This window comes from Balaenoptera borealis (assembly GCF_965194805.1).
Source record: "Balaenoptera borealis genome assembly, chromosome: 6".
NCBI lineage: Eukaryota > Metazoa > Chordata > Mammalia > Artiodactyla > Balaenopteridae > Balaenoptera > Balaenoptera borealis.
The window spans coordinates 92223037-92249516 of record NC_138863.1 but is presented as its reverse complement, the minus strand read 5'-3'; the positions used below and the strand labels follow the sequence as shown (position 1 = coordinate 92249516).

At 38.1% G+C, this 26480-nt stretch overlaps 1 protein-coding gene and 1 long non-coding RNA gene across 3 annotated transcripts in view; one reads left to right on the top strand and one right to left on the bottom strand.

Moving 5' to 3' along the window:
- The window catches only part of THSD7B (thrombospondin type 1 domain containing 7B), a 1176114-nt gene that overhangs the window by 1105433 nt on the left and 44201 nt on the right, over positions 1 to 26480 (top strand). For both annotated transcript variants that reach the window (XM_082395801.1, XM_082395802.1), the window contains one exon: positions 26089 to 26230. In XM_082395801.1, coding sequence (XP_082251927.1) covers positions 26089 to 26230 — 142 coding nt within the window. The remainder of the gene's footprint in view (positions 1 to 26088; positions 26231 to 26480) is intronic.
- LOC309630508 lies at positions 6645 to 23966 on the bottom strand. The gene is made up of 2 exons (XR_014245722.1): positions 23911 to 23966; positions 6645 to 15044 (listed from the first exon to the last, which is right to left on the bottom strand). It is a non-coding gene; the product is annotated as an uncharacterized lncRNA (long non-coding RNA).

Here is a 26480-nt window from a genome sequence, read left to right as displayed (position 1 = left end):
ACAAAATGGTCAAATATATTTCAGCCTTTAAATCTTATTGTGGGGTCATGAGATCATTGTAAACCCAAGAAGCTGAGAAAGATGATAAAGTCATCAAACACAGGCAAAAAGCAAGAATACATACTGTATGATATAGCATCCTCCATGGACAGGACAGAATGTGTCTTACCTCAAGTACGGTGTACCTATTAACAAACTGCAGGGATTCATCTAAATGGGAACAGAGAACAAAGGTCTTGCATGGCAAATTAAGGAATTATTTTTAAATTGCCAGCATATAGAATTAGTATGTGTTTTGAAAACTACACACTTCTTAAAGACTTCCATTAAAAATATTCCTTTAACTGCACTTCATTTAGCTGTCTTCAGACATCATTTTCTGATTGCTCAGATGAGCAGGTAACGCTCCTGAAACCAAAATCTTATCCTCATAGTTAAACAGACTCTGATCAGGTATCAAACAGTTCCTAGCTGTATCTCAACTTGCATTTATCTTACATTGAAATAAAATTAACTGACTTCAATCACATTAATCAAAGTGCACACAAGTTGAGTTAATGTTAGAGTTGTGCTATGAGTTTCTAACGTGTATAGTTTCTTTTATTTTTCTTCTTTTCTTCCTTCTCTTTGTTCTCTCCCCTTCCCTCCCCATCCCCCTTTTCCTCTTGTTCCTCCTCTTCTGACTTCTCCCCTCCCCCTTCTTCTTTCCCCTTCTCTTCCTTCCTTTCCTTTTTCTCTTCATATTATTCTTCTTCCTCTTTCTTTTTTTTCTTTTTAAATGTTATTGGAGTATAGTTGATTTCCAACGTTGTATTAGTTTCAGGTGTACAGCAAAATGATTCAGTTATACATATGCATACATTCATTCCTTTTCAGATTCTTTTCTCATATAGGTTATCACAGAATAATGAGTAGAGTTCCCTGTGTTATATAGTAGGTCCTTGTTGGTTATCTATCTTATATACAATGTTGTGTGTGTGTTAATCCCAAGCTCCTGATTTATCCCTCCCCACCCATGTTTCACCTTTGGTAACCATAAGTTTGTTTTCAATATCTGTAAGTCTGTTTGTGTTTTGTAAATAAGTTTATTTGTGTCTTTTTTTAAATTAGATTTCACATATGAGTGATATCCTATGATATATGTCTTTCTCTGCCTGACTCACTTCTCTTAGTATGATAATCTCTAGGTCCATCCACGTTGCTGCAAATGGCATTATTTCATCCTTTTTCATGGCTGAGTAATATTCCATTGTATATATGTACCACATCTTCTTTATCCATTCATCTGTCAATGGAAAATTAGGGTGCTTCCATGTCTTGGCTATTGTGAATAGTGCTGCTATGAACATAGGGGTACATGTATCTTTTTGAACTATGGTTTTCTCTGGATATATGCCGAGGAGTGGGATTGCTGGATCATATGGTACTTCTATTTTTAGTTTTTTAAAGAACCTTCTTCTTTATTTCTCTTCACAATTGGTAGCACTGTGTGGTATTTTCTATGGTCCAGTAACAGTGTTTTGATCAGTACATTTACTCCCCCATTACTATATATTTGACATTATTTATAAAGGTTTGAAATGAGATAATATAAAAGCATGATGAGCATGTATAAATTTCAGAGATGCTATAGAATGTGCATTGCCATAGAAACAATAGAATATAAGAATATAACGTTTGTTGCTTTCATAAATATTAAAACTGTTTTATGGTATTTCACACACAAAAATAGTTCAGAAAAGTTTGAAACTAGTATTTCTGGTAGTCCAGGTTCCAAAATCATGAGTATGAGGTAATGTGTTGTGTGGTTTTAAAATTTGGTAGAATGGAGATTAGTATATTGGAAGTACCTAATGATAGGGGTAGTTTAAGAGTAAATCTCAGCACAACTTTGAAAAAGTAAGATATATGGGAGCTATAAAAACAGGACAAATTTTATGACACAATGATATATATGTATTTTCCCTCTGATTATTCTACATGTGTACACAAACACACACAGTCACCAAAGAAAAATATCAAGACAATAAAACTAGTTCTTCCGAATGTGTCAATGAGTGCTGAGGAAACCACGGTGATACATTTATTTTAATTGCATACCTTTACTTATATGATCTCACAGTCATACTATGGGGAACTTAGGACAGATATGATCATGTCCATGTCGTATATGAGGACACAAGGCTAAGTAGTTATGCCAGAGTACAACAGCTAATTATGGTCTAGTCAATTTTCAAAACTAACTTATTCTGATTCTTTCTTCTATTAAGAGGTTAGTGAAAGACTTTGAGGCAGATTTTTAATAAAATACAATATAGCACTTTCATTTTCATTAATAAATAAAGAGCTCTTTGCCCTTTTCTCTGCTCTTCCCTAACTCAGACTTTTACTTTTCCAGAGAGGTAGTAATGAGAATTACTTTGTTAATATATTTTCTTACACTTTATCCTCATTGTGAATGACCCCTGGTTTGAAAGAAATGGGCTGAAATTTTAGTTGGGCAACTTTTTGCAATAGAGCATCGCTGTAATTAACATAACAAATTACTGTTGTCGTAGACAGTTGAATGGTACAGGGAAATAGATTGTTGGATACAATCTTTGTCATAACGGCATTTAGAATACTGGAATTCTGCCTGTATTATAAAACACATGTAAAATTGAGTTATAATTCTCTGACCTTAAAACAATCTTAGACCATGGAACTCTCAGATGTCCATCAGGCCTCAGGGCATGGTCTTTTAGAGCTTGAAAACAGGTGTCTTTGTATTTGAAATGTATTAGCTGTATCAGCTATCCAAGTTATTTACTAATCCAAGAAAGTCCAGTGTGCAAAAGAAGGGGAAAACAACTGTTGTTTTATAAAAGATGGTGCTTGTTTGTAGATATCTCATGGCTGCAATAAAATTTATCTGGGAATCTGGACTTCCCTGGTGGCGCAGAGGTTAAGAATCCTCCTGCCAGTGCAGGGGACACGGGTTCGATCCCTAGTCTGGGAAGATCCCACATGCCGCAGAGCAACTAAGCCCATGCACCACATCTACTGAGCCTGCGCTCTAGAGCCTGCGAGCCACAACTACTGAGCCCTTGTGCCACAACTACTGAAGCCCACGCGCCTAGAGCCTGTGCTCTGCAACAAGAGAAGCCACTGCAATGAGAAGCATGCGCACCTCAACAAAGAGTAGCCCCCGCTCGCCGCAACTAGAGAAAGCTCGCATGCAGCAACGAAGACCCAATGCAGCCAAAAATAAATAAATAAATTTAAAAATAATAATAATAAAATAAAATATCCCGGACTCATAGGAAGAGTTGGCTTCTAGTTCACTTAATCGTTTGCATAGTTGACAAGGAATGACTTGACCAGTGGCCAAGAGACAGAAAATACATAGTTAAAGAAACTGCAAGCATCATCAAGACACAAAGACACAAAGTCAATGAAATGTATTATGTTCCAAACACACAATATAATTCCATTTTGTAAAACTTAGCTGTCTAAATTTATAAAAGAGCAATATTCTTTTCATTGAGTTTTCTCAGTTGAAACTTAAGAAGGGTACACAGTTTTGGCAGTTACAGGTTAATTACTTTAAATCAGGGCTACACTGTTTATTGGTGAGACACTGACTATTCAAATTGTAATTAAATTATCTATAGCGATACAGTCCTCACTTTTTGCATCTATAACATAGTTATTTAGGTAACTATACCTCAAGGGGTTCCTGAGAGAAAAAAATGATAGGACATATGAAAGTCCCTGGTGATGTAGCATGGGGCTTCCTTTTCCCAAGTCTCTCACTGCCTCACTGTGTGTCATCCCTGTCCCTGTCTCTTCCTCACCCACTCTTTCTTCTTTTCTCTCTTTCTTCTTCACCTAAGTCTCCAAGCTTTATCCATGTGGATATTTTTTTTATGAAGAACCCAGAAAAGCCTAAAGCTTTTTTGTCTTGGTGCAGTAGAATGCAAATTAGTCCAATGCCATAGTAGTCTGCCAGGTGGTACATTTTCAGACAGTTGCCAAATATGCTTAGAGATCTTCAGAATCTTGAAATATATCATTCTGCTACATCTGACAAATCTAGAATATAGGATCAGGAATAAAAGACGGTTTTCTTTTGCACACTTTGGCAAAATTTCAGTAAGGAAAGTAGGTTCTTTATCATTCAGTACTCAGAGAACTTCGTCAGATTACAGATGCTGCCATGCGTCCCACAGCTGTTTGCTAATTCAGAGAATAAAGTGCTTACAGGATAGCTAGTGAACATTTACATTGGCTGTACAGTAAGTTAGGTTACAAGCATTTATTAGACAGTTATAACTGTTCAAAACCCACTAGAGATGCATTCACTTTAGTTTAAGAGTTGCACATTTCCCTGTAAATGGCTTGTTGTGAATAATGTAAATGTGCCTCCCTGAGAATAAATTAAATATATTTCCTGCTATTGTTAATGTGTTAGAACAGTTGTGCCATAAATCACTTGCACAGCATTTATAGATTGCTATACTCTATCTAGGCCAAGCTTGTAAATATCTGTGTAACTCATAATTCAATGATTTGCAACCCTCCAAAGAAAACCTTAGAGATTTTTCTCTTGTTTTTTTATTCTCCCTTCTCATATGATATCGACAAACATCTAGCTCAAAGAAATTCATTTTGAATGCTTTTATAAAGCTTTACTTTTTAATAGAAGCTAGAGGATTTAATATATAACAGGAAAGAATCCACCAGAAGCATATGGAGTGACTCACTGTTCACAACTGGGTCAATCACTCAGGTATCCTTTTGCCCTTTCCCTACGAAGCCATCCTTCTTGGAAGACTCGGGAATTCCCTGCAGGCTTGTAGTCACAGGGGGTAACCATTTTCCAATGCCTTTAAGCTTCCTTTGTGCTCTCTCTTCTCCCCTTTCTTCTTCTCCTCCTCCTCCCTCCTCCTCCTTTTTCCCCACTCCCTCCACCTCCTTCTTCCCCCTCCCTCCCCCTCCACACACATTATCATATAGGAACCAATGCAGACACATTTTGTCTCCTCTGAACGCCATCAATTTTGTTAGAATTTAGGACACATCAGAAGTAAAATGAGCATTCAGCTTTGGAAATAATATAGACCACTGATTTCAGTTATATCCTTGGAACCACTCTTGTAAATAAGGGCAAATAAAAAAGTGTTTCTCTGTGCTAGGCATTTGGTATGCATTATATCATTTAATACTCATAATATAGCCTCCTTTTATTAGGGAGGAAAGTGAGAGATACAGAAGTAGAATAAATAATTATACTCATAATACCTGAGGTTGCGGAGTCCGAATTTGAAATTGAGCCTAATTCAAAAGCCAGCATCTGTGTTCTTTCAACTTGACCTATTTGTTCATAACTATGGCAAGCTCTTCTACTCTTATGAAAATTCATCATGTCTATTCAGTAGAATGCTCTGAAACTGTGCCTCTGTTAACGTGCTTGGGTTTCCAAATGTGCAGTGATCCGCTCCCTCCCATGTTTACCTCTGTTGGTTTCCTTTGCCTCTCTCTGGTTGCACTGGGCCTCCAGGCTAAGAGAACACACCAGGCTTCTTGACGGAATACACTGCAAATTATCCTTTAAAAGTATTGCTTATTTCTGAGTCTGTGGCAATAGGGAGTAGAGAGATTCCTTGCAATGGAGCTGTTAGTGCCACACCACACGTGTGCGTCTCCCCTCCCCAAAGACTGCTTCAGCGGACATCAGCCCTTCTCATGCTCACTAACTCACATTCCAGGGTCTGTCTGACTGTCATCTGTTTTGTGCTCCACCAATTTTCAATTTGTTTCTGTTGGCACTTGATTGAGTGTCTCCAACCTTCAGGTAATTGGTGATGAGTTGGAACTTGCTAGCTCTTGGTTTTCATTTAGATGATGCTTTGCTGAACTGCTGTCTCTCGGCACAGCCCAGAATGAGCTCCCCCCTCACTTGAGTGTCCCCCAGTTGCAGTGCAGACAGCACTACTTTATTTGTAGAATGCTTTTTGTTCTTCAAAGGGCTCTCAATCTTATCTCATTTCACTGTCTAGACTTCATTGTGAATTACACAAAGGGTAAATCAATGAGTGAAGAAACGAAGACACAGGAAAATGACATTTATTTATTTCTGGAGGCAATGACTTCAGGTTTTTAAGGAAATTGACTTCTGCCAGTGCCTGCTTCATAATCACCATGTGCTAACATAGGTTCTCAAAAATCTCTTTCTTTATAGGATAGTTTTGACATAGGAGCATCCAGATCATTGAAGTATACTTGGAAGATTTTAGTCACCCATATAATTTAAAATGGGGAAATGAAGACTAATTAGCCACTGTTAGAATAATAAAATTAGTCTTCTTGGTATTGAATGAATATTGGTAAAACATTGTTCATAAAGCAAGCATATAAAGATAGTACTTGATGAAAATAATTTGTTTAATAAATGAATATGTTGGTGTTAGCAAATTAAAAAAAGAGTACTTGATGCAGTTCTTGACATTCAGGAAGGTAGCAAAGAGGGGATATTGAGATTCTGAGTTCTGTTCTGCTTTTTATGTTGTGTCACTTTGACAGGCTGCTGACACTCTTTGAAGCTCTGTTTACTAGTCTGTAAAAGTGTGTATAATAACTGCTTTCTGGAGTATCAAATATGATTTTATTGGGATTACAAGTACATCAAAAATTAGTAATATTTAAAAACATTAGTAATGTTTAAAAACATCAGAGGCGGAGCCCAAATTCACTTATAATAAATATTTGTAATTGCTCTTAGCTTTCTGAAAGTAGGTACAAAGTTTTCTTCAAAAAGTATGAAAAGAGCAACTATTTCAACTTTTTTAAATAGTGAAATATAAAATTTAATTTTCTGAAATGACTCAATTCCTCTTTGATCTATGTGAGATCTGTCTTCACTGTCAATGATATTTCATTATTATGATGGCTTTTATTAACTTTCCTATGAAACTACTATGTATTAATGGTTTTGAACTCAGGTTTGTGATCTGTATTCCATTTTACTTGTGATTTCTATTCCATCCCAAATGTATGTTTCATGTCCAAGAAGAAAAGGCCAGGTTTTCACTTTGAATTTTAAACATGTGTTTATAGGACCAGAGGGTTATCCTACAAGTCCTCCTTTGCATCGTTTCAATCCCCCAGGTTGGTTACATGGGGAAAAAAAATGTGAAAAAATAATTTCCCCTATGGCGCACTACAGCATTGATTGCCAGGGAACCTCTCCGTAAAATGGTATGTCTGATGGGTCTTAATGGACAGAGAGCTCTCTTGCTGATTTTTGTACACACTTCAGCTTTTTAAAATTTATGTGTTCCTCTCCAAGTCTTAACTTCCTTTCCATTTTGTTTACAATATACATATTACCTTGAAAAATCCCTATGAATAATTTCAAGTGAACTATGGTTTCTTAAAGAAGGATGTAATGTGTTTGACTATATTAGATTCATCATATCCTATTAGTATTCCTTAGGTTTTCATATTTGTAGGGGTTTTCTTTTAAGTTTTAAAATACTACATTCGTTACATGGTAGTAATAGAGAAAAATAATTGTACTTGCAGGTAGAAATACTATGGGTGTTTTTAACCTTGAAATTAATTTATAATTACAAATTTTATGGAGACCATAGTCCCCTCCCCCAGATTTTTCCCCCATTCCAGGAGATGCCCAGATAAAATGCAATTTGGTTGCATGTTTTATTTTTGAGATCCTCATTTCCATGTTGAAAGGCAATCATTAGATACATAGCAATGCTGAATAACAATTGTGGGAAATAAGTCTGAGATTTAGAAACATCCCCAATGCACTGTATTTTCTTTCCTCCTTGTTTCCCTTCTTAGTACTGGCACTTCAGGCAAGTTATTTAACCTCAGGAAGTTAAATAGTTGGAATAGTAGTGCACATCTCAGAAGTTAGAGTGGGGACTGATATGTGTAAATCATTTAGCACAGTGTCTAGCATATAAGTACAAAAATAAATTGTAAATATTATGTGAATACCAATATTAAGTGCCTCCTCTGTGATAAATGCTATGTTAAGCATTGGGGCTGTGGCAGTGAAGATTCCTTGTTCTCATGGAGCCTCCAGTCTAATGAGGAATGCAGAAAATTCCCAATCCATTTCAGCAGAGTAGAAGCTGTTAATAGGGAAAAAAGCAAAGGGTGTAATGAGAGCATATGTTGGCACATTTTCTAACCTCTGGGAGGATCAGGGAAGTTTTTCAGGGAGAGAACATTCTTAGGAAACCTCAGAGATGGGTAAGGTTTAGTTAGGCAAAGGAGAGGAGAGGAGTGATGGGGAAGGAGGGGAAAAAAGGAAGAAAAGATTCAGTGTGAATGAGAGCCTAGAGCAATGGTAGGACTAGAAAGAATGAACCCAGATGAGAGTGCCGTGCGGGCGCCCTCTATGTTGTTAGCCCCGTGTGCAGAACTTAATAACACTTCTTCCTCTAGCAGATCAAATGACTTTGGCTACCAGAGGATAAGATTCTTCTGAGAGGAAAGGGGCCCAGTACTCTTCGGTGGGAGAGGAAAGGCAAAAGTGGAGAATGAGATCCCTGACACATTCTATTGATGCAGTGATGGACCCCTTTTCTTTGGTTTATGGTGGGGACTGGAAATGGAATGGGGCACAAAAATATCACAGAATTGACTCTCATTCAGTCTTTCTGGGGTCGAAAGAGGGGTCCGGCACTCCTACACTGCTGACAGACCAAAACTTTTATCCTGGGATTCTCATTCCAGATGGCATCCTGGGGCCTATTATAGGCCAGGAGCCCCAGTGCAGTTTATTGCTTATTTTGGCTTGTCTTTTTATTTGGTCCTTGAATGGCTGGGGTTTAGAGTAAAGAAAGGGAGGTAAGCATCACATGGAAAATTTTTAAAAAGTAAGGAGAAGGAGAGAAGGAAAGCAAGGAGAGGGAGAGTGATTGAGATTAGGAGTTTATCTGCCCTCAATTCAAATAGGAGTTGCCACCTAGGATCCTCTGGGTGCCATAGAGATGGCTATGAATTGAGCTTCATTTATGACATTCATTAGTGTCTCCTGAACATTGGTGTGCCAGTGCCATTTATAGTTCTCTCATACTGAACAAAAATTATTTAGAAATATTTCAGATTTACAAAAAATCCACAACCTCAATCTTTAAGTTAGCCACCTATGCTTTATTAACTCTCTCTGCTCCCCTACACACACACACACACACACACACACACACGAAAACATAATGGTATATGTGTACATACATACACACCCTATTATTATTTCTGAACCATTTAAGCATATGAGGAAGGCATCATGCCCCTTTACCCCATAATACTGTTAATTCAGTATGCATTTCCTAAGTACAAGGATATTTTCTAACATAATCACAGAATAGTCAAGAAATTCAGGAAATAGAACATTGACGCAATACTTATAGCTAATCTGTAGGCCATATTCCCATGTTCTCAGTGGTCAAAATAATGCCCTCTATAGCATTTACATTCCTTTCATTACAGGCTCCAAACCATACTGCATTCACTAAGCATATCTCTTTAAGTCTTTTCCATCTTTCTTTCTCTTTCATGACTTTGAAAGTATTTTGGCTTGTGTTTAGGTCATTCTCCTTTCTTCATTCCCAAGCCCCAACAATAATATAAATAGGTGACAATAGGATTCTCTGATTGGACATGCTATACATCACTCATCTGTTCCAAGGCCTCTGACTGGATTATAAATATGTACCTTTGCAACTCCTTGGTGTCATAAAATACCAGCCAAAAGAACTATGTGGGGTTGTCCCTGACCATTGTAATATTTTTATCCAAACATCTTACCTAAGCAAAAATCTGCTGATATTTATGTGTCATTCTAACTTCCTCTTTGCAATTGTCCAGCAAAGCCTTACCAGGAACATTATATCATCTTGATGATATCGTAGCTTATGCCCCTGCTCTTGTCAGTCCCATCATACTAAGACACGTGTCTCGCACTCCTTCCAATTAACTCCCTAAATCTGACGAGCCAGCCTCTAGACTGGGAACATCTTTCATGAACCGCAGTCTCCTCAAAGGCAGGCAGGAAGCCTTATTTATTGTCCTAACCTTAGCTTGACTCTCCCATTCTTCAGTCTGTGATTTACCTGGCTTTTTGGTTGGCTTATAAGCCATAGTTCCTTGTGTCTGTTCTCTCTCTCCTTTCCATCTCTCATTACCATTGTCCATACTAAATGTTTTCCAGGTTAAAATAAATAGCAGTCACAACAACCACATATCGTATAACCACAGTAATCACAGTGAAACTGTGATGCATTGTTTTACCCACTGTCCCCACCTCAACATGGTCCACAAATACTGCTACTTTTCAAGCAGAACAGTTGAAGATACTGAGGGGCAAAGGGCCCTGCCAGATATAAAACCTGATTTGAGCACCTACTATCAAGTTGTTTTATTCTTTGACCTTCAATGTCATCATCTGTAAAAACAAGGATATTCAAAATACACCTAGATCATTGGGAGGTTGAAGGGCTTTAAGGAGATAATCTCACGGAATGTTCACCACAATGCTAGGTATGTCTTCATACTATAAAATGTTGCCTTTTGCTATTATTTGGCGGATGGGGCCACATCCAGAATATAGTCTCAGTCTCTATTGTTATTATCCATTTAATCTCTCGAAAGACAAGAAGAAGCTATAAGAGGCTATTCTGCTATACATAGGTTTGCATATCTTTTGGACCCCTCAAATCTAGGGTAAAGTATCAGAAGAAACAGAGCCAATCATTGTAGGACCCAGGAATTCAACCTGTGGCCCTTCTGATTGACTGGTAATTTTAGTTTACAGTATTTTAATTTCTGATCATGTTTGCTATGATGTCATAGTAAATATTCTTTTGTTGTATGCTATCTTTTTGACCTGTGCAAAATACAGTAATAATAAGAGTACACTGCACTTGCAAAATCCAAAATTTCCAGAACTCAGAATACTTACATTCATTAATTTCATTTGACTCATTAAATATCCCAAAGTCCTGGAGAGACTAAGTGATAAACGTTTTTTTTCTGTTGGAGCCAATGAGAAGGCCAGAGTGCCCTTGCAAGGCGTGGGTTGTCACTCACTAATACACTGTTTGTGGAAATCTATTTATTGAGTACTTTTTATGGGCCTGGGCATATTCCAGGTACTGGAAATATCAGTAATCAATGAGAATATCTTGTGGTTTTGATTTGCATTTCCATGATGATTAGTGATGTTGAGCATCTTTTCATAGGCCTGTTGGCCATCTGCATTTCCTCTTTGGAAAAATGTCTATTCAGTTCTTCTGCCCATTTTTTAATTGGGTTTTTTTGGGTTTTTTTTTTTTGATGTTAAATTGTATGAGCTGTTTACGTATGTTGGCTATTAATGCCTTATTGGTCATATCATTTGCAAATATTTTCTCCCATTCAGTAGGTTGTCTTTTCGTTTTGTCAATGGTTTCCTCTGCTGTGCAAAAGCTTTTAAGTTTAATCAGGTCCCATTTGTTTATTTTTGTTTTTATTTCCTTTATTTAAGGAGATGGGTCCAAAAAATATTACTGCAATTTATGTCAAAGAGTGTTCTGCCTATGTTTTCCTCTAGGAGTTCCAGGCCTCACAAAGCTTGCATTCTAATAGAGGGGAGAGAGATAATTAAAAACAAACAAAACACATCAAAAAACACCAAGTTAGTATATAGCATATCAGGTAGTGGTAAGTGATATGGAGAAGAAAAAATATATAGGGAAACAAAGAGTGATATGGAAGAGTTGCTGACATTTTTATATAGCCTGGTCAAAGAAAGCCTCTCAAGTAGCGGAGCAGTTGTGCAGGGGCCTGAGGAAGTAAGGGGGCAAATCATGCAGGTGTGGGAGGAAGAGCATTGCAGGCAGAGGGAACAGCAAGAACAAAAGCCCTGAGACGAAGAGTGCTTGGAGCTCTCCAGGAACACCTAGGAAGCCGGAGTGGTTTACGAAGCCATGTACGAGGAGCACAGAAGGCCATGCGCATTCACACGCAGTGCTGCACCAGACTGGGCAGGACTTTGTAGGCCCGAGAAAAGGACTTGGTTTTCAGGCTAAGTTGGGAAATCACTGAAGAGTGTGGCAGAGAGGAGTTACGTGATCTAACTTGCATTATTTTAAAAGGATAATTCTGGTGCCATAGTTCAACATAATCATCCAATGGGAAGGGCAGAATCAGATAGGAGCTTATTGTTATAAGCGAAGTGAAAGGTGATGGTGACTTTGACCAGGGTAGGATTGGTGCAGATGATGGGAAGCAGCTGGATCATGGATTTTACTTTGAAGTTAGAGCTGAAAGGATCTACTCAGGGTATGGTTATAAGGTGTAAGGTAAATAAGAATCAAAGCTGACTCCAGAGGTTTTGACCTGAGCCTCTGGATGACTGGAGTTGCCATTGAAAGAGATAGGAAAGACTAGAGGAAGATGCTGGGGTATGGAAAATTAGGAGTTTGTTATCGTACATAGAAAGTTCAAACAGTGGTTCCAAGACAGTGGCTTTCAAACTACAGAGTATGTCGGAATCACCTGGAGGGCTTCTTAAAACACAGGTTGCTGAACCCCACCCCTGGTGTTGCTGGGGTTTCCCCCCCCCCCCACCAGAGTTTTTGATTCAGTGGGTCTGGGATGGGATCCATAATTTGCATTTATAACAAGTGCCCAGGTGATGTTGATGCAGCTGGTACTGGGACTACATTTGGAGAACCACTACTCTAGTACTGGGTGTATCTGCAGAAGAGGTTGGCGAAGGTTAAGAGAATGCCCAGATCGTTAGATGAGAGGAGTGAAATCACAGGTGCTGGAATGTTCTTTGTGCCTTACTGTGGGAGAACCCCCTTAGGGCTAAGATCACTGTGTATTAGTTCATGCCTAAATGGGGAACAGTGGTTTCTGAGTTCTGTTTGTTTGTTTGATTTTTGTTTTTTTCTGAGTTTTGACTCCACTTTTTATTCTGTCACAATCCTGTGAAAGGGAATAAATCTGAATGGAAGTGCTCTTCTAATACATGAAGAGTTGGCTCAGGCATCCCCTTTGCTCTCCCTCTGGTTAGGTCCAATTTATCTAGATGGACCACAGGCATCAACCTACCCCCATACCCATTTTCTATGGGAAAGGATATGTTTAATAAATTCATTGTTCTTACAGGTTTACATTTAAGAATCACATCTGTGCTTTTGATCCCATATAATTGAAAATAAATGTGGGTTTTATAGATACAAACTTAATTGTTCTATTCTGAAATTAATCCTGGTATTTAAAGAATAACAGAGTTTTTTTGATAGAAATACTGTAGAATGAAAAATAGGATGAACATCCACCTCTTAAAAAGAGTCATAGTTTATACTTGCAAAATAAAAACCACATACCTACATAATGGGAAAAGCAGTTTTGCAACAATGATCATGACAGTCTTTAATGGAAAAGTTCTTTTGATAAGCATTTTTTATTAGATTGGTGGCTTTTAAACATTTTCGACCATGACACACTGTAAGAAATACATTTTATATCACAAATGATCACATACGTCATCACTTACTTCTGGAGATATATATATTTGTGTGTGTGTGTGTGTGTGTATATATATATATATATATGTATATATATCTCTATCTCAGAAATAACAGTTTCATGAAATAATTCTCACCCTGAGTATATGACAGACATTTTCCATGCTATGCTCTATCAGTTTTACAAGTGCTGATTTTTACCCACTAAACTGAGAACACAGTCCACATGGATTTGTAGTATTGGACTGATGGGGTTGAAATCTTGGCTTTTCCCTTTTCTAGCTGTGTGATATTGATGAAATTACTTAACTATTCTGTGCTATCAGTAAAGTGGGGAAAATAATATATCTACCTTACAAGGCTGTTATGAGGATGAAATGAGTTAGAGAACTTAGAACAGTGACCAGCACATAGTAAGCACTTTAAAATTATTAGTTATTAATAGTGTGTTCACAACCCACTAATATGTCATAACTTGAAGTTTGCAAAAACCACCTCTTCAGATGATCTAGATCGATCTCACCTGCTACCTTACCTTACAACAGACACAAATTAGTAAATTAAACTTAACTTCCTCAGAGGCAAATTTAGTAAACACCTTTGTTTTATAGGGATGATGAAAAAACTGTATTTCCTTCTAAAACCTTAAAATGTTCTTTTAAAATGTAAATCTTTGGGGAAGACAAGGCATGATCTCTTGGAAATCCAAAGCATAAAAGGAAAATCTGCCCTGAGATGATGTTTTATTCATTGGTACAGTGCCTTGCATTTAATGTTTTCTCAAAAACTATTTGTTTAAAGTAAATGGAGGGAATTCCCTGGCGGTCCAGTGGTTAGGACTCTGCACTTTCACTGCCGAGGGCCCAGCTTCAATCCCTGGTCAGGGAACTAAGATCCCACAGCTGCATGGCATGGCCAAGAAAAAAAATAGTGAAAGGAAACCTTACTGGAAGAGTTCTTAAGGAGAGCAATTGATTCATATAGATAATAAATTAATAAATTTGTAATTTACGAAGAATTTCCTGTTCATTTATATCTTTAAATCTGCAAGTCCATGCTTCCCAAAATGTGTTATGTGGAATGCTAAATGGACACGTAAAAGTTTGAGACTCTGAGAGAATCACAATGTATAGTATAATAATAGATAATTTGCAAAAACAACCCCAAATTGTAACTGTTCAAATGGAGTAAAATTTTATTTATCTCCCAGCAAACAGTCCTAGGTGGGATTTCCTGGTAGGGATAGGACACTCTTCTCCACACAGTCATCCTGGGATCCAGGCTAATGGAGAGTCTGCCATCTTCAAGCTTGGCTTTCAAAGCCATTCCAGTTATCACCGTTCCAGATCCCTGGAGAGGGTGAAGAGCATGGAGGAAAGCATGTGGGAGGTTTTAGGGTGAGAGGTGGAGTGTCACACATAGCCTCCCACTTACCTTTCATTTGTCAGAACTCAGTTACCTGGTCACACCCACCTGCAAGGAAGGCTGGGCTATATGGTCTACTCCCGTGCCCTGGAAGAAAGGAGAGGATAAATTTTGATGACTTAATAGCAGACTCTGTAAAGACATAGTAAAGATCTATTACAAAGATCCTTGTTTAGCACTATTTAGCTCAATATTTCCTAAATGCATTTGACTATGAAACTCTTCTCTCTCGGCGCCTATTAACACACTGTAGAAAACGACATGCTTCGGGAAAGACTGCTATCAGGAGACTATCAAATCCCATAATGAAAAGAAACCTAAATTTTCCAAGGATGATAGGAGAGATATCTTTTTTAAATGTTTTAAAATATTAATTTTAACATAAATACAGAAAACCATGTAAAACAAATTGTACAGTTTAATGATCAGGTTAACACTCTTGAAGTAGCCACCCAGGTTAGGAGATAGAAACTTGCCAGTGACGTACAAAAAGCTTCACAGGTTATAACCTCCTCACTTCCCTCAAAAGGCAACTCTGCACAGACTTCTATGATAATCTTTTTTTTTTTTTAGTTGTTTTGTTTGTTTTTTTATACTGCAGGTTCTTATTAGGCATCAATTTTATACACATCAGTGTATACATGTCAATCCCAATCGCCCAATTCAGCACACCACCATCCCCACCTCACCGCAGTTTTCCCCCGTTGGTGTCCGTATGTCCATTCTCTACATCTGTGTCTCAACTTCTGCCCTGCAAACTGGCTCATCTGTACCATTTTTCTAGGTTCCACATACATGCATTAATATACGATATTTGTTTTTCTCTTTCTGACTTACTTCACTCTGTATGACAGTCTCTAGATCCATCCACGTCTCAACAAATGACTCAATTTCGTTCCTTTTTATGGCTGAGTAATATTCCATTGTATATTTGTACCACATCTTCTTTATCCATTCGTCTGTTGATGGGCATTTAGGTTGTTTCCATGACCTGGCTATTGTAAATAGTGCTGCAATGAACATTCGGGTGCATGTGTCTTTTTGAATTACGGTTTTCTCTGGGTATATGCCCAGTAGTGGGATTGCTGGGTCATATGGTAATTCTATTTTTAGTTTTTTAAGGAACCTCCATATTGTTCTCCATAGTGGCTGTATCAATTTACATTCCCACCAACAGTGCAAGAGGGTTCCCTTTTCTCCACACCCTCTCCAGCATTTGTGGTTTGTAGATTTTCTGATGATGCCCATTCTAACAGGAGTGAGGTGATACCTCATTGTAGTTTTGATTTGCATTTCTCTAATAATTAGTGATGTTGAGCATCTTTTCATGTGCTTCGTGGCCGTCTGTATGTCTTCTTTGGAGAAATGTCTAGTTAGGTCTTCTGCCCATTTTTGGATTGGGGTGTTTGTTTCTTTGATATTGAGCTGAATGAGCTGTTTATATATTTTGGAGATTAATCCTTTGTCCGTTGATTCATTTGCAAATATTTTCTCCCATTCTGAGGGTTGTCTTTTCGTCTTGTTTATGGTTTCCTTTGCTGTGCAAAAGCTTTGAAGTTTCATTAGGTCCCACTTGTTTATTTTTGTTTTTATTTCCATTACGCTAGGAGGTGGATCCAAAAAGATCTTGCTGTGATTTATGTCAAAGAGTGTTCTTCCTATGTTTTCCTCTAAGAGTTTTATAGTGTCCAGTCTTATATTTAGGTCTCTAATCCATTTTGAGTTTATTTTTGTGTATGGTGTTAGGGAGTATTCTAATTTCATTCTTTTACATGTAGCTGTCCAGTTTTCCCAGCACCACTTATTGAAGAGACTGTCTTTTCTCCATTGTATATCTTTGCCTCCTTTGTCATAGATTAGTTGACCATAGGTGCGTGGGTTAATCTCTGGGCTTTCTATCTTGTTCCATTGATCTATGTTTCTGTTTTTGTGCCAGTACCATATTGTCTTGATTACTGTAGCTTTGTAGTATAGTCTGAAGTCTGGGAGTCTGATTCCTCCAGCTCCATTTTTTTGCCTCAAGACTGCTTTGGCTATTCGGGGTCTTTTGTGTCTCCATACAAATTTTAAGATGATTTGTTCTAGCTCCGTAAAAAAATGCCATTGCTAGTTTGATAGGGATTGCATTGAATCTGTAGATTGCTTTGGGTAGTATAGTCAGTTTCACAATGTTGATTCTTCCAATCCAAGAACATGGTATATCTCTCCATCTGTTGGTATCATCTTTAATTTCTTTCATCAGTGTCTTATAGTTTTCTGCATACAGGTCTTTTGTCTCCCTAGGTAGGTTTATTCCTAGGTATTTTATTCTTTTTGTTGCAATGGTAAATGGGAGTGTTTCCATAATTTCTCTTTCAGATTTTTCATCATTAGTGTATAGGAATGCAAGAGATTTCTGTGCATTAATTTTGTATCCTGCAACTTTACCATATTCATTAATTAGCTCTAGCAGTTTTCTGGTGACAGTTTTAGGATTCTCTATGTATAGTATCATGTCATCCGCAAACAGTGACAGTTTTACTTCTTCCTTTCCAATTTGTATTCCTTTTATTTCTTTTTCTTCTCTGATTGCCGTGGCTAGGACTTCCAGAACTATGTTGAATAATAGTGGTGAGAGTGGACATCCTTGTCTCGTTCCTGATCTTAGAGGAAATGCTTTCAGTTTTTCACCATTGAGAATGATGTTTGCTGTGGGTTTGTCATATATGGCCTTTATTATGTTGAGGTAGGTTCCCTCTATGCCCACTTTCTGGAGAGTTTTTATCAGAAATAGGTGTTGAATTTTGTCAAAAGCTTTTTCTGCATCTATTGAGATGATCATATGGTTTTTATTCTTCAATTTGTTAATATGGTGTATCACATTGATTGATTTGCATATATTGAAGAATCCTTGCATCCCTGGGATAAATCCCACTTGATCGTGGTGTATGATCCTTTTAATGTGTTGTTGGATTCTGTTTGCTAGTATTTTGTTGAGGATTTTTGCATCTATATTCATCAGTGATATTGGTCTGTAATTTTCTTTTTTTGTAGTGTCTTTGTCTGGTTTTGGTATCAGGGTGATGGTGGCCTCATAGAATGAGTTTGGGAGTGTTCCTTCCTCTGCAATTTTTTGGAAGAGTTTGAGAAGGATGGGTGTTAGCTCTTCTCTAAATGTTTGATAGAATTCACCTGTGAAGCCATCTGGTCCTGGACTTTTGTTTGTTGGAAGATTTTTAATCACAGTTTCAATTTCATTACTTGTGATTGGTCTGTTCATATTTTCTGTTTCTTCCTGATTCAGTCTTGGAAGGTTATACCTTTCTAAGAATTTGTCCATTTCTTCCAGGTTGTCCATTTTATTGGCATAAAGTTGCTTGTAGTAGTCTCTTAGGATGCTTTGTATTTCTGCGGTGTCTGTTGTAACTTCTCCTTTTTCATTTCTGATTTTATTGATTTGAGTCCTCTCCCTCTTTTTCTTGATGAGTCTGGCTAATGGCTTATCAATTCTGTTTATCTTCTCAAAGAACCAACTTTTAGTTTTATTGATCTTTGCTATTGTTTTCTTTGTTTCTATTTCATTTATTTCTGCTCTGATCTTTATGATTTCTTTCCTTCTGCTAACTTTGGGTTTTGTTTGTTCTTCTTTCTCTAGTTTCTTTAGGTGTAAGGTTAGATTGTTTACTTGAGATTTTTCTTGTTTCTTTAGGTAGGCTTGTATAGCTATAAACTTCCCTCTTAGAACCGCTTTTGCTGCATCCCATAGGTTTTGGGTCGTTGTGTTTTCATTGTCATTTGTCTCTAGGTATTTTTTTATTTCCTCTTTGATTTCTTCAGTGATCTCTTGGTTATTTAGTAACGTATTGTTTAGCCTCCATGTGTTTGTGTTTTTTATGTTTTTTTCCCTGTAATTCATTTCTAATCTCATAGCGTTGTGGTCAGAAAAGATGCTTGATTTCAATTTTCTTAAATTTACTGAGGCTTGATTTGTGACCCAGGATGTGATCTATCCTGGAGAATGTTCCGTGCGCACTTGAGAAGAACGTGTAATCTGCTGTTTTTGGATGGAATGTCCTATATATATCAATTAAATCTATCTGGTCTATTGTGTCATTTAAAGCTTCTGTTTCCTTATTTATTTTCATTTTGGATGATCTGTCCATTGGTGTAAGTGGAGTGTTAAAGTCCCCCACTATTATTGTGTTACTGTCGATTTCCTCTTTTATAGCTGTTAGCAGTTGCCTTATGTATTGAGGTGCTCCTATGTTGGGTGCATATATATTTATAATTGTTATATCTTCTTCATGGATTGATCCCTGGATCATTATGTAGTGTCCTTCCTTGTCTCTTTTAACATTCTTTATTTTAAAGTCTATTTTATCTGATATGAGTATAGCTACTCCAGCTTTCTTTTGATTTCCATTTGCATGGAATATCTTTTTCCATCCCCTCACTTTCAGTCTGTATGTGTCCCTAGGTCTAAAGTGGGTCTCTTGTAGACGGCATATATATGGGTCTTGTTTTTGTATCCATTCAGCCAGTCTATGTCTTTTGGTTGGGGCATTTAATCCATTCACGTTTAAGGTAATTATCGATATGTATGTTCCTATGACCATTTTCTTAATTGTTTTGGGTTTGTTTTTGTAGGTCCTTTTCTTCTCTTGTGTTTCCCACTTAGAGAAATTCCTTTAGCATTTGTTGTAGAGCTGGTTTGGTGGTGCTGAATTCTCTTAGCTTTTGCTTGTCTGTAAAGCTTTTGGTTTCTCCATGAAATCTAAATGAGATCCTTGCCAGGTAGAGTAATCTTGGTTGTAGGTTCTTCCCTTTCATCACTTTAAGTATATCATGCCACTCCCTTCTGGCTTGCAGAGTTTCTGCTGAGAAATCAGCTGTTAACCTTATGGGAGTTCCCTTGTATGTTATTTGTCATTTTTCCCTTGCTGCTTTCAATAATTTTTCTTTGTCTTTAATTTTTGCCACTTTGATTACTATGTGTCTCGGCGTGTTTCTCCTTGGGTTTATTCTGTATGGGACTCTCTGCGCTTCCTGGACTTGGGTGGCTATTTCCTTTCCCATGTTAGGGAAGTTTTCGACTATAATCTCTTCAAATATTTTCTCTGGTCCTTTCTCTCTCTCTTCTCCTTCTGGGACCCCTATAATGCGAATGTTGTTGCATTTAATGTTGTCCCAGAGGTCTCTTAGGCTGTCTTCATTTCTTTTCATTCTTTTTTCTTTAGTCTGTTCCGCAGCAGTGAATTCCACCATTCTGTCTTCCAGGTCACTTATCCGTTCTTCTGCCTCAGTTATTCTGCTATTGATTCCTTCTAGTTTAGTTTTCATTTCAGTTATTGTATTGGTCATCTCTGTTTGTTTGTTCTTTAATTCTTCTAGGTCTTTGTTAATCATTTCTTGCATCTTCTCAATCTTTGCCTCCATTCTTATTCCGAGGTCCTGGATCATCTTCACTATCATTATTCTGAATTCTTTTTCTGGAAGGTTGCCTATCTCCACTTCATTTAGTTGTTTTTCTGGGGTTTTTTCTTGTTCCTTCATCTGGTACATAGCCCTCTGCCTTTTCATCTTCTCTATCTTTCTGTAACTGTGGTTTTTGGTCCACAGGCTGCAGGATTGTAGTTTTTCTTGCTTCTGCTGTCTGCCCTCTGGTGGTTGAGGCTATCTAAGAGGCTTGATGGGAGGCTCTGGTGGTGGGTAGAGCTGACTGTTGCTGTGGCGGTCAGAGCTCAGTAAAACCTTAATCCACTTGACTGTTGATGGGTGGGGCTGGGTTCCCTCCCTGTTGCTGTGGCGGTCAGAGCTCAGTAAAACCTTAATCCACTGGACTGTTGATGGGTGGGGCTGGGTTCCCTCCCTGTTGGTTGTTTTGCCTGAGGCAATCCAACACTGGAGCCTACCCGTGCTCTTTGGTGGGGTTAATGGCAGTCTCTGGGAGGGCTCACGCCAAGGAGAACTTCCCAGAACCTCTGCTGCCAGTGTCCTTATCCCCATGGTGAAACAGAGCCACCACTCGCCTCTGCAGGAGACCCCCCAACACCAGCAGGTAGGTCTGGTTCAGTCTCCCCCAGGGTCACTGCTCCTTCCCCTGGGTCCCGATGCACACATTACTTTGTGTGTGCCCTCCAAGAGTGGGGTCTCTGTTTCCCCCAGTCCTGTCAAAGTCCTGCAATCAATTCCCACTAGGCTTCAAAGTCTGATTCTCTAGGAATTCCTCCTCCCGTAGCCGGACCCCCAGGTTGGGAAGCCTGACGTGGGGCTCAGAACCTTCACTCCAGTGGGTGGACTTCTGTGGTATAAGTGTTCGCCAGTCTGTGAGCCACCCACCCAGCAGTTATGGGATTTGATTTTACTCTGATTGCGCCCCTCCTACCGTCTCACTGTGGCTTCTCCTCTGTCCTTGGACGTGGGGTATCCTCCTTGGTGAAGTCCAGGGGCTTCCTGTCAATGATTGTCCAGCAGCCAGTTGTGATTCTGGTGCTCTCGCAAGAGGGAGTGAGTGCACGTCCTTCTACTCCGCCATCTTGGTTAATCTCCCCCTATGATAATCTTTATTCTTACTTTTTCTTTAGATCTGTAATCTGTGTGGGCTAGCCATTAAGTTCAAGCCTGTTTTTATGTATGTCTTTAAATCTCTTTTAACCTAGCTTCTTCCATTTCTTTCTTTTTTTTCTTCCCAGCAATTTATTGGTAAGGAAACAGGTCACCTCTCCTATTGAATTTCCCAGTCTGTCTCTTAAATTGCATCCCTGTGGTGAAGTTTAACATGTTCCTCTGTCCTGGAATTTCCCATAAATTGGACGTTGGATGCAGAGAGTTAATCAGATTCGGGTCTTTGGCAAGACTCCTTCATAGAAGATGTGCTCTTTTTCAGGAGGCACGCAAGGTGTGGTTATCCCTTTTTATGTGCTTGGCTATCATTGATGGTCAAAGCCTAAACTCTTTATCATTTAGGAAACGTGAAATGGCAACGTTCCAATTCTTTCATCCTTTCTCACTTACTTGTGGAAGTACTACTGTAAGGAGAAACTTTGCCCAGACTGATAATCACCTACCCATCTCTCCACGGATCCCTTATATTCACCTGCTTTTGGAGAATGTAAAAATCTCCTACTCCCAGGTTTAGTCTTCCAGTTTGGTATTCTTGGGTATGTCAGATGCCCCATTTTTACCTTCTTCTTTCTCCTGCTGGATGCTGATATCACACAGGTTCTGTAACTTCAGTCATTGGTCCCCACCTGTTCATAGTTTGAGGTTTGTGGAGACAACTTGTCACTTAATTTTACTGAGCATATAGTCTGTATGGTTTTGACTTTGCTCTCTTTGCTGCATTATGATATACAAAGAACGTTTATTTTTCATGCCTGTAATGAGTTTCTCAGAATCTCTGAGAAATATTTTAAACATGAGAGGCATGAGTAATATTCTTCAGGCAATTTTTCTATCCTAGAGGTTTTCTCTTATCAACTTTTGAGAATCAGGGTTTAGTTTCATTCAAAAATTTCCTTACAAAGCATTGCAATGGTTTTTGGTTTTTTGTTTTTGTTTTTTTTTGCCTCATGAAAGACAGAGAAAGCAGAACTACTGACTGACAATAGGGCTAATTGGTTAAATGAGGGAGAGACACTCTCAGAATTATCAGAGATACCCTGTAACAGAGTAAAGGCCTTGGGTTTCAGTATCTGATGGGCGCTGACAAGGCCAGGCCTTGGGGAGTCTTGCTTATCTCAAGACAAGAAATTTACAGAGTGACTTCAATTCACAGGTACCTGGATTTATGCCAGGTTTTATTAAACTGTCATTGTTAATAGTTCAGTGTTGTGAGAAAAATATCAAATTATACATTCTTAGTTGGATTTATTGAAGATAGATCATCTAAACTGTTATTTTATATGGGTAAATTAAAAACTCATTTACTGATATAATTTATTAATTTAATGATAGACTCTATTATTCTGGGAAATATTTGGATTTTATAGAAAAAGTATGGAAGGAGAGAAAATATTATATTCTCATTTTATCAGACATACAGACCTATGGGGAACCCTTACATTTAGACAGTGTGATCATAGTCGAGGGTTGACCTTTTGTCTGCTAATGGCAGCTTACAAAAATCTGGTCTTATTGCCCAGAAAGAACCAAATTATCCTACACCAACAAGTATTTATTGTTTACATACTGTATGTCAGACACAGAACAAGGCTCTCCATGTCCAAGAAAATTAAGACACATGCTCTCCAAATAGCCCATGGGAAGGAATACACACATATCAATACTAGTGCAGTGGAAACGTTTACTACACATGGTGATTCCATTTATAAGAGTACAAGGAAGTCAGTGGAGGCTCTCAGAGAGAATATCTGATTTAATTTTGACAGATGAATACAAATATTTAGGTCAGGCCCAGGGGTAAAGGCCTTGTTGCTAGAGAGAACAAAAGGTGTGAAGGCACAATGTCATAATGAAGGATTGAACTTTAAGGTAAGTGCTGGTTTTCAAAGTTCAAAAATCTAGTCTCATAAAGGGGCTTATGTACCAGATTCTACTGGTTCTTATTGGTCATCTCCTTCCCTAGCAAATAAACTTTAGCTATATAACTTTGTCCTTTATAATGAGACTGGTCCAAAGTTGACTTTCGGTTAGTTATCAACACATCAGTTTCTCACTTCTCTATTCAGGAAGTTGACAGTATGTCTTTGTATAAATACTCTAGGGGAGAAAAGATCCCGGTTTATATTTGAAGAGTCTTGATCCAATAAAGAAATCATCTGGGTGTAAGCCTCCTCTGTCATTCTTTTTTTCTTAGCCCACTCTCATCTCCCTAGTGACCTATTCATTATTTTATGAACTTCCAATAAATAGCTAATGAAGAGAAAGGAGTGATGAGGAGACACACTAAGTCAATCTATGACTTGTTAGCAGCGCTAGGGCAATTTTAAAAGGTCGAATGTAAAAATATCACCTGAGATTAGGTTGGATTGTGTTTGTGGATTTCAGCCATCTGCGCCTCTTCTTTGCCTGTTTCTATGGATAGAGTTAGTAAGACAGTTAGCTGCAGTGTTGGTTTTCAATATATTAATTTCTAGAACGTGATAATTAAAGTCTACATGGCTATGAATGACAGGCAGAGAGAGGGTATCATCTTAAAAGCATATCCAGCGGACTTAGAGACTGATAAGCGTATGAGGTCTGAGGGAAGGTATTCTTAAAGACTATCAAATTATGCCCCTGTCTTCTTCAAACCCCTTTCTCACCCAGGTCTAGATGAAGAACTAAGATACAGAATATATAAGTGAATTGTTCAAGGTTACATAGTAATTTCAATTGTGTGTTCATGTTTGTGTGTGTGTGTGTGTGTGTGTGTGTGTGTGTGTGTGTTATTTTCTCTTTTGCTTTATTTGATGGTTTAGACTAAGCAGGTTCATAATCCTTACACATGCTCCTTTGGTTCAAACATTAATTGATTTTTATAAGGTAGAAAAGTAGTAGAACACTAATCAGGAGTATCTTTTAAGATACTTTCATTTTCTTTCATTGGTAAATCATTTAAGTTATTATTCCTTCCCACGAGAACAAACAAACTAATTGGTGAACTAATAAGAAATTATCTGTATGCATTTAGCATGGGATTCCTTTTCAGATAATTCAGAATAATTACCTGATTTCAATGGCTCTTCTTGATCATCTAGAGACAATTTGATACAATTAAAAAATAAAATGACTGTACAAGTATTGACAGATGATTCAACTATAAAGCCACATGGATAGTAAATGTGTTTCAATGGCTCTGAACATTTAAAATTAGAAGAGACTTTTGTGGCATTTTTCTGTATATTTCAGTGCCATCCAACATTATCATTTTGATTAACAGCCAAGATTAAGTTTACAGGTTGTTCTTGCTACAATATCTGAAAAGGTAAAGGAATAAAAAAATAAACAAAACATCCCAAATATGGAAATGATGATGTGATGACATCACTTCAGAGACTTTTCTTTTTCCTGTGGCTTAAACATCTATGTGCCTCGAGGTTTCTGGGTCTGGAATTACGTTGTCGTGACCATATTTAATGGTGTTTATTGAACAACCACTGTGGGTAAAATGTATACCAAGATTTTCAGGGAGTGATATGGGAAGTAGAAATCATGATCTATCATGCCTTCAAAGAGTTTATAAAGAAAAGGAGATGGAGTAATAAGGAAACAAAGAATGATCATATAAGGGCAGGTGTAACATATATGTATATGTTTAGAATCAAATCCTGTACTCTTCAGCATGGGTTGCTTAGGAAGGAAGAGAAGGATCTGTCATTCTTAAGAGAAAGACTGTCAACGATGAAGCCTTGGTTAGTGTTCTAAAGAAGAAGAAGTATAGGATTTAGGACACGTGAAAGGAGATTATTCCAGTAGGGGGGAACTTCTGAAGGTCCTCTGTGAGTAGAGCAGATGGATGACAGGTAGCAGGTAGGTTTACCTGGCTCAAGAACGTCATATGAGTTGAGGCTGTAAGAGGACATGTGAGACCCCTGGGTAGATTTTGATTTTGCAGGAGATCTTTGAAGTTCATATTTGTACATTTATTTTGCTGAAAGGGCAACAGCATGCAGTGGCTCATCTTCTGTGGATCAGAGGGCCTCCCAAATAAGAGGAAAGTTTTGGTATATCGGCAATATTGATTTCATAATTCCTTCTGTTTTTTTTTTAATGATTTTCTCATTAAAATGTTCTGTGTGATTATTTCTATTGGGCTAGACTATCTGAGGGCACAAGCGACATTATCTTCCTTTTTTTCATTCATTGAAACATCAGAATGCATTCATCTCTTGCTACATGGCAGACGAATTTTAGAATAGAGAGTGTTTAATGGATGAAAATAGTCTCATGTGCCTAACTATACATGGGAGATAGAAATGTAGGCTTCATCGTAATGTAGAACGAGAAAGAGCTGTCAGGTGAAAACCCCAAAAACTATTTACATTGAATCCCATAGTGGTTTTATTTTCTAAATATTCTGTTTCATACTCTCAACAGTCTCTGCCCTGCGGCTGCTGTACGCGTGTCTCCATGTATACAGATAAGCACATAGAATTTATCCGCAAACACGGGGTCCTTTCTAACTCTGCCTGCTCTTTGATTTTCATAGTCGTGTGATCCACACACAACGCAGAGAAGAACCCGCCATCTGCTGAGGCCCTCGCTGAGCTCAAGGACGTGCGCTGAAGACTCACAGGTGCGGCCCTGCCTCCTCAACGAAAATTGCTTCCAGTTCCAGTACAATCTAACAGGTACGGTTGAAAACCACGAAGCAGGGAACCAAGCTGTCATAGAATGGAGCTGGTCCATGGCTTTTGTTATTTCAAGAAATTCAAGCTTGTGATGTACTTGCTCTATGGGGCTCACGAAGGATGAATGGGGGGGCCTGACTGGATAGGGATGTTTTAGAGGCACTGAAAATCACCACAGCCTCCTTATTCAGACACAGCTCAGGTTTCTCCTGGGTACCACCGGGCTCAGTGTCTGATACCAAAGGACTGC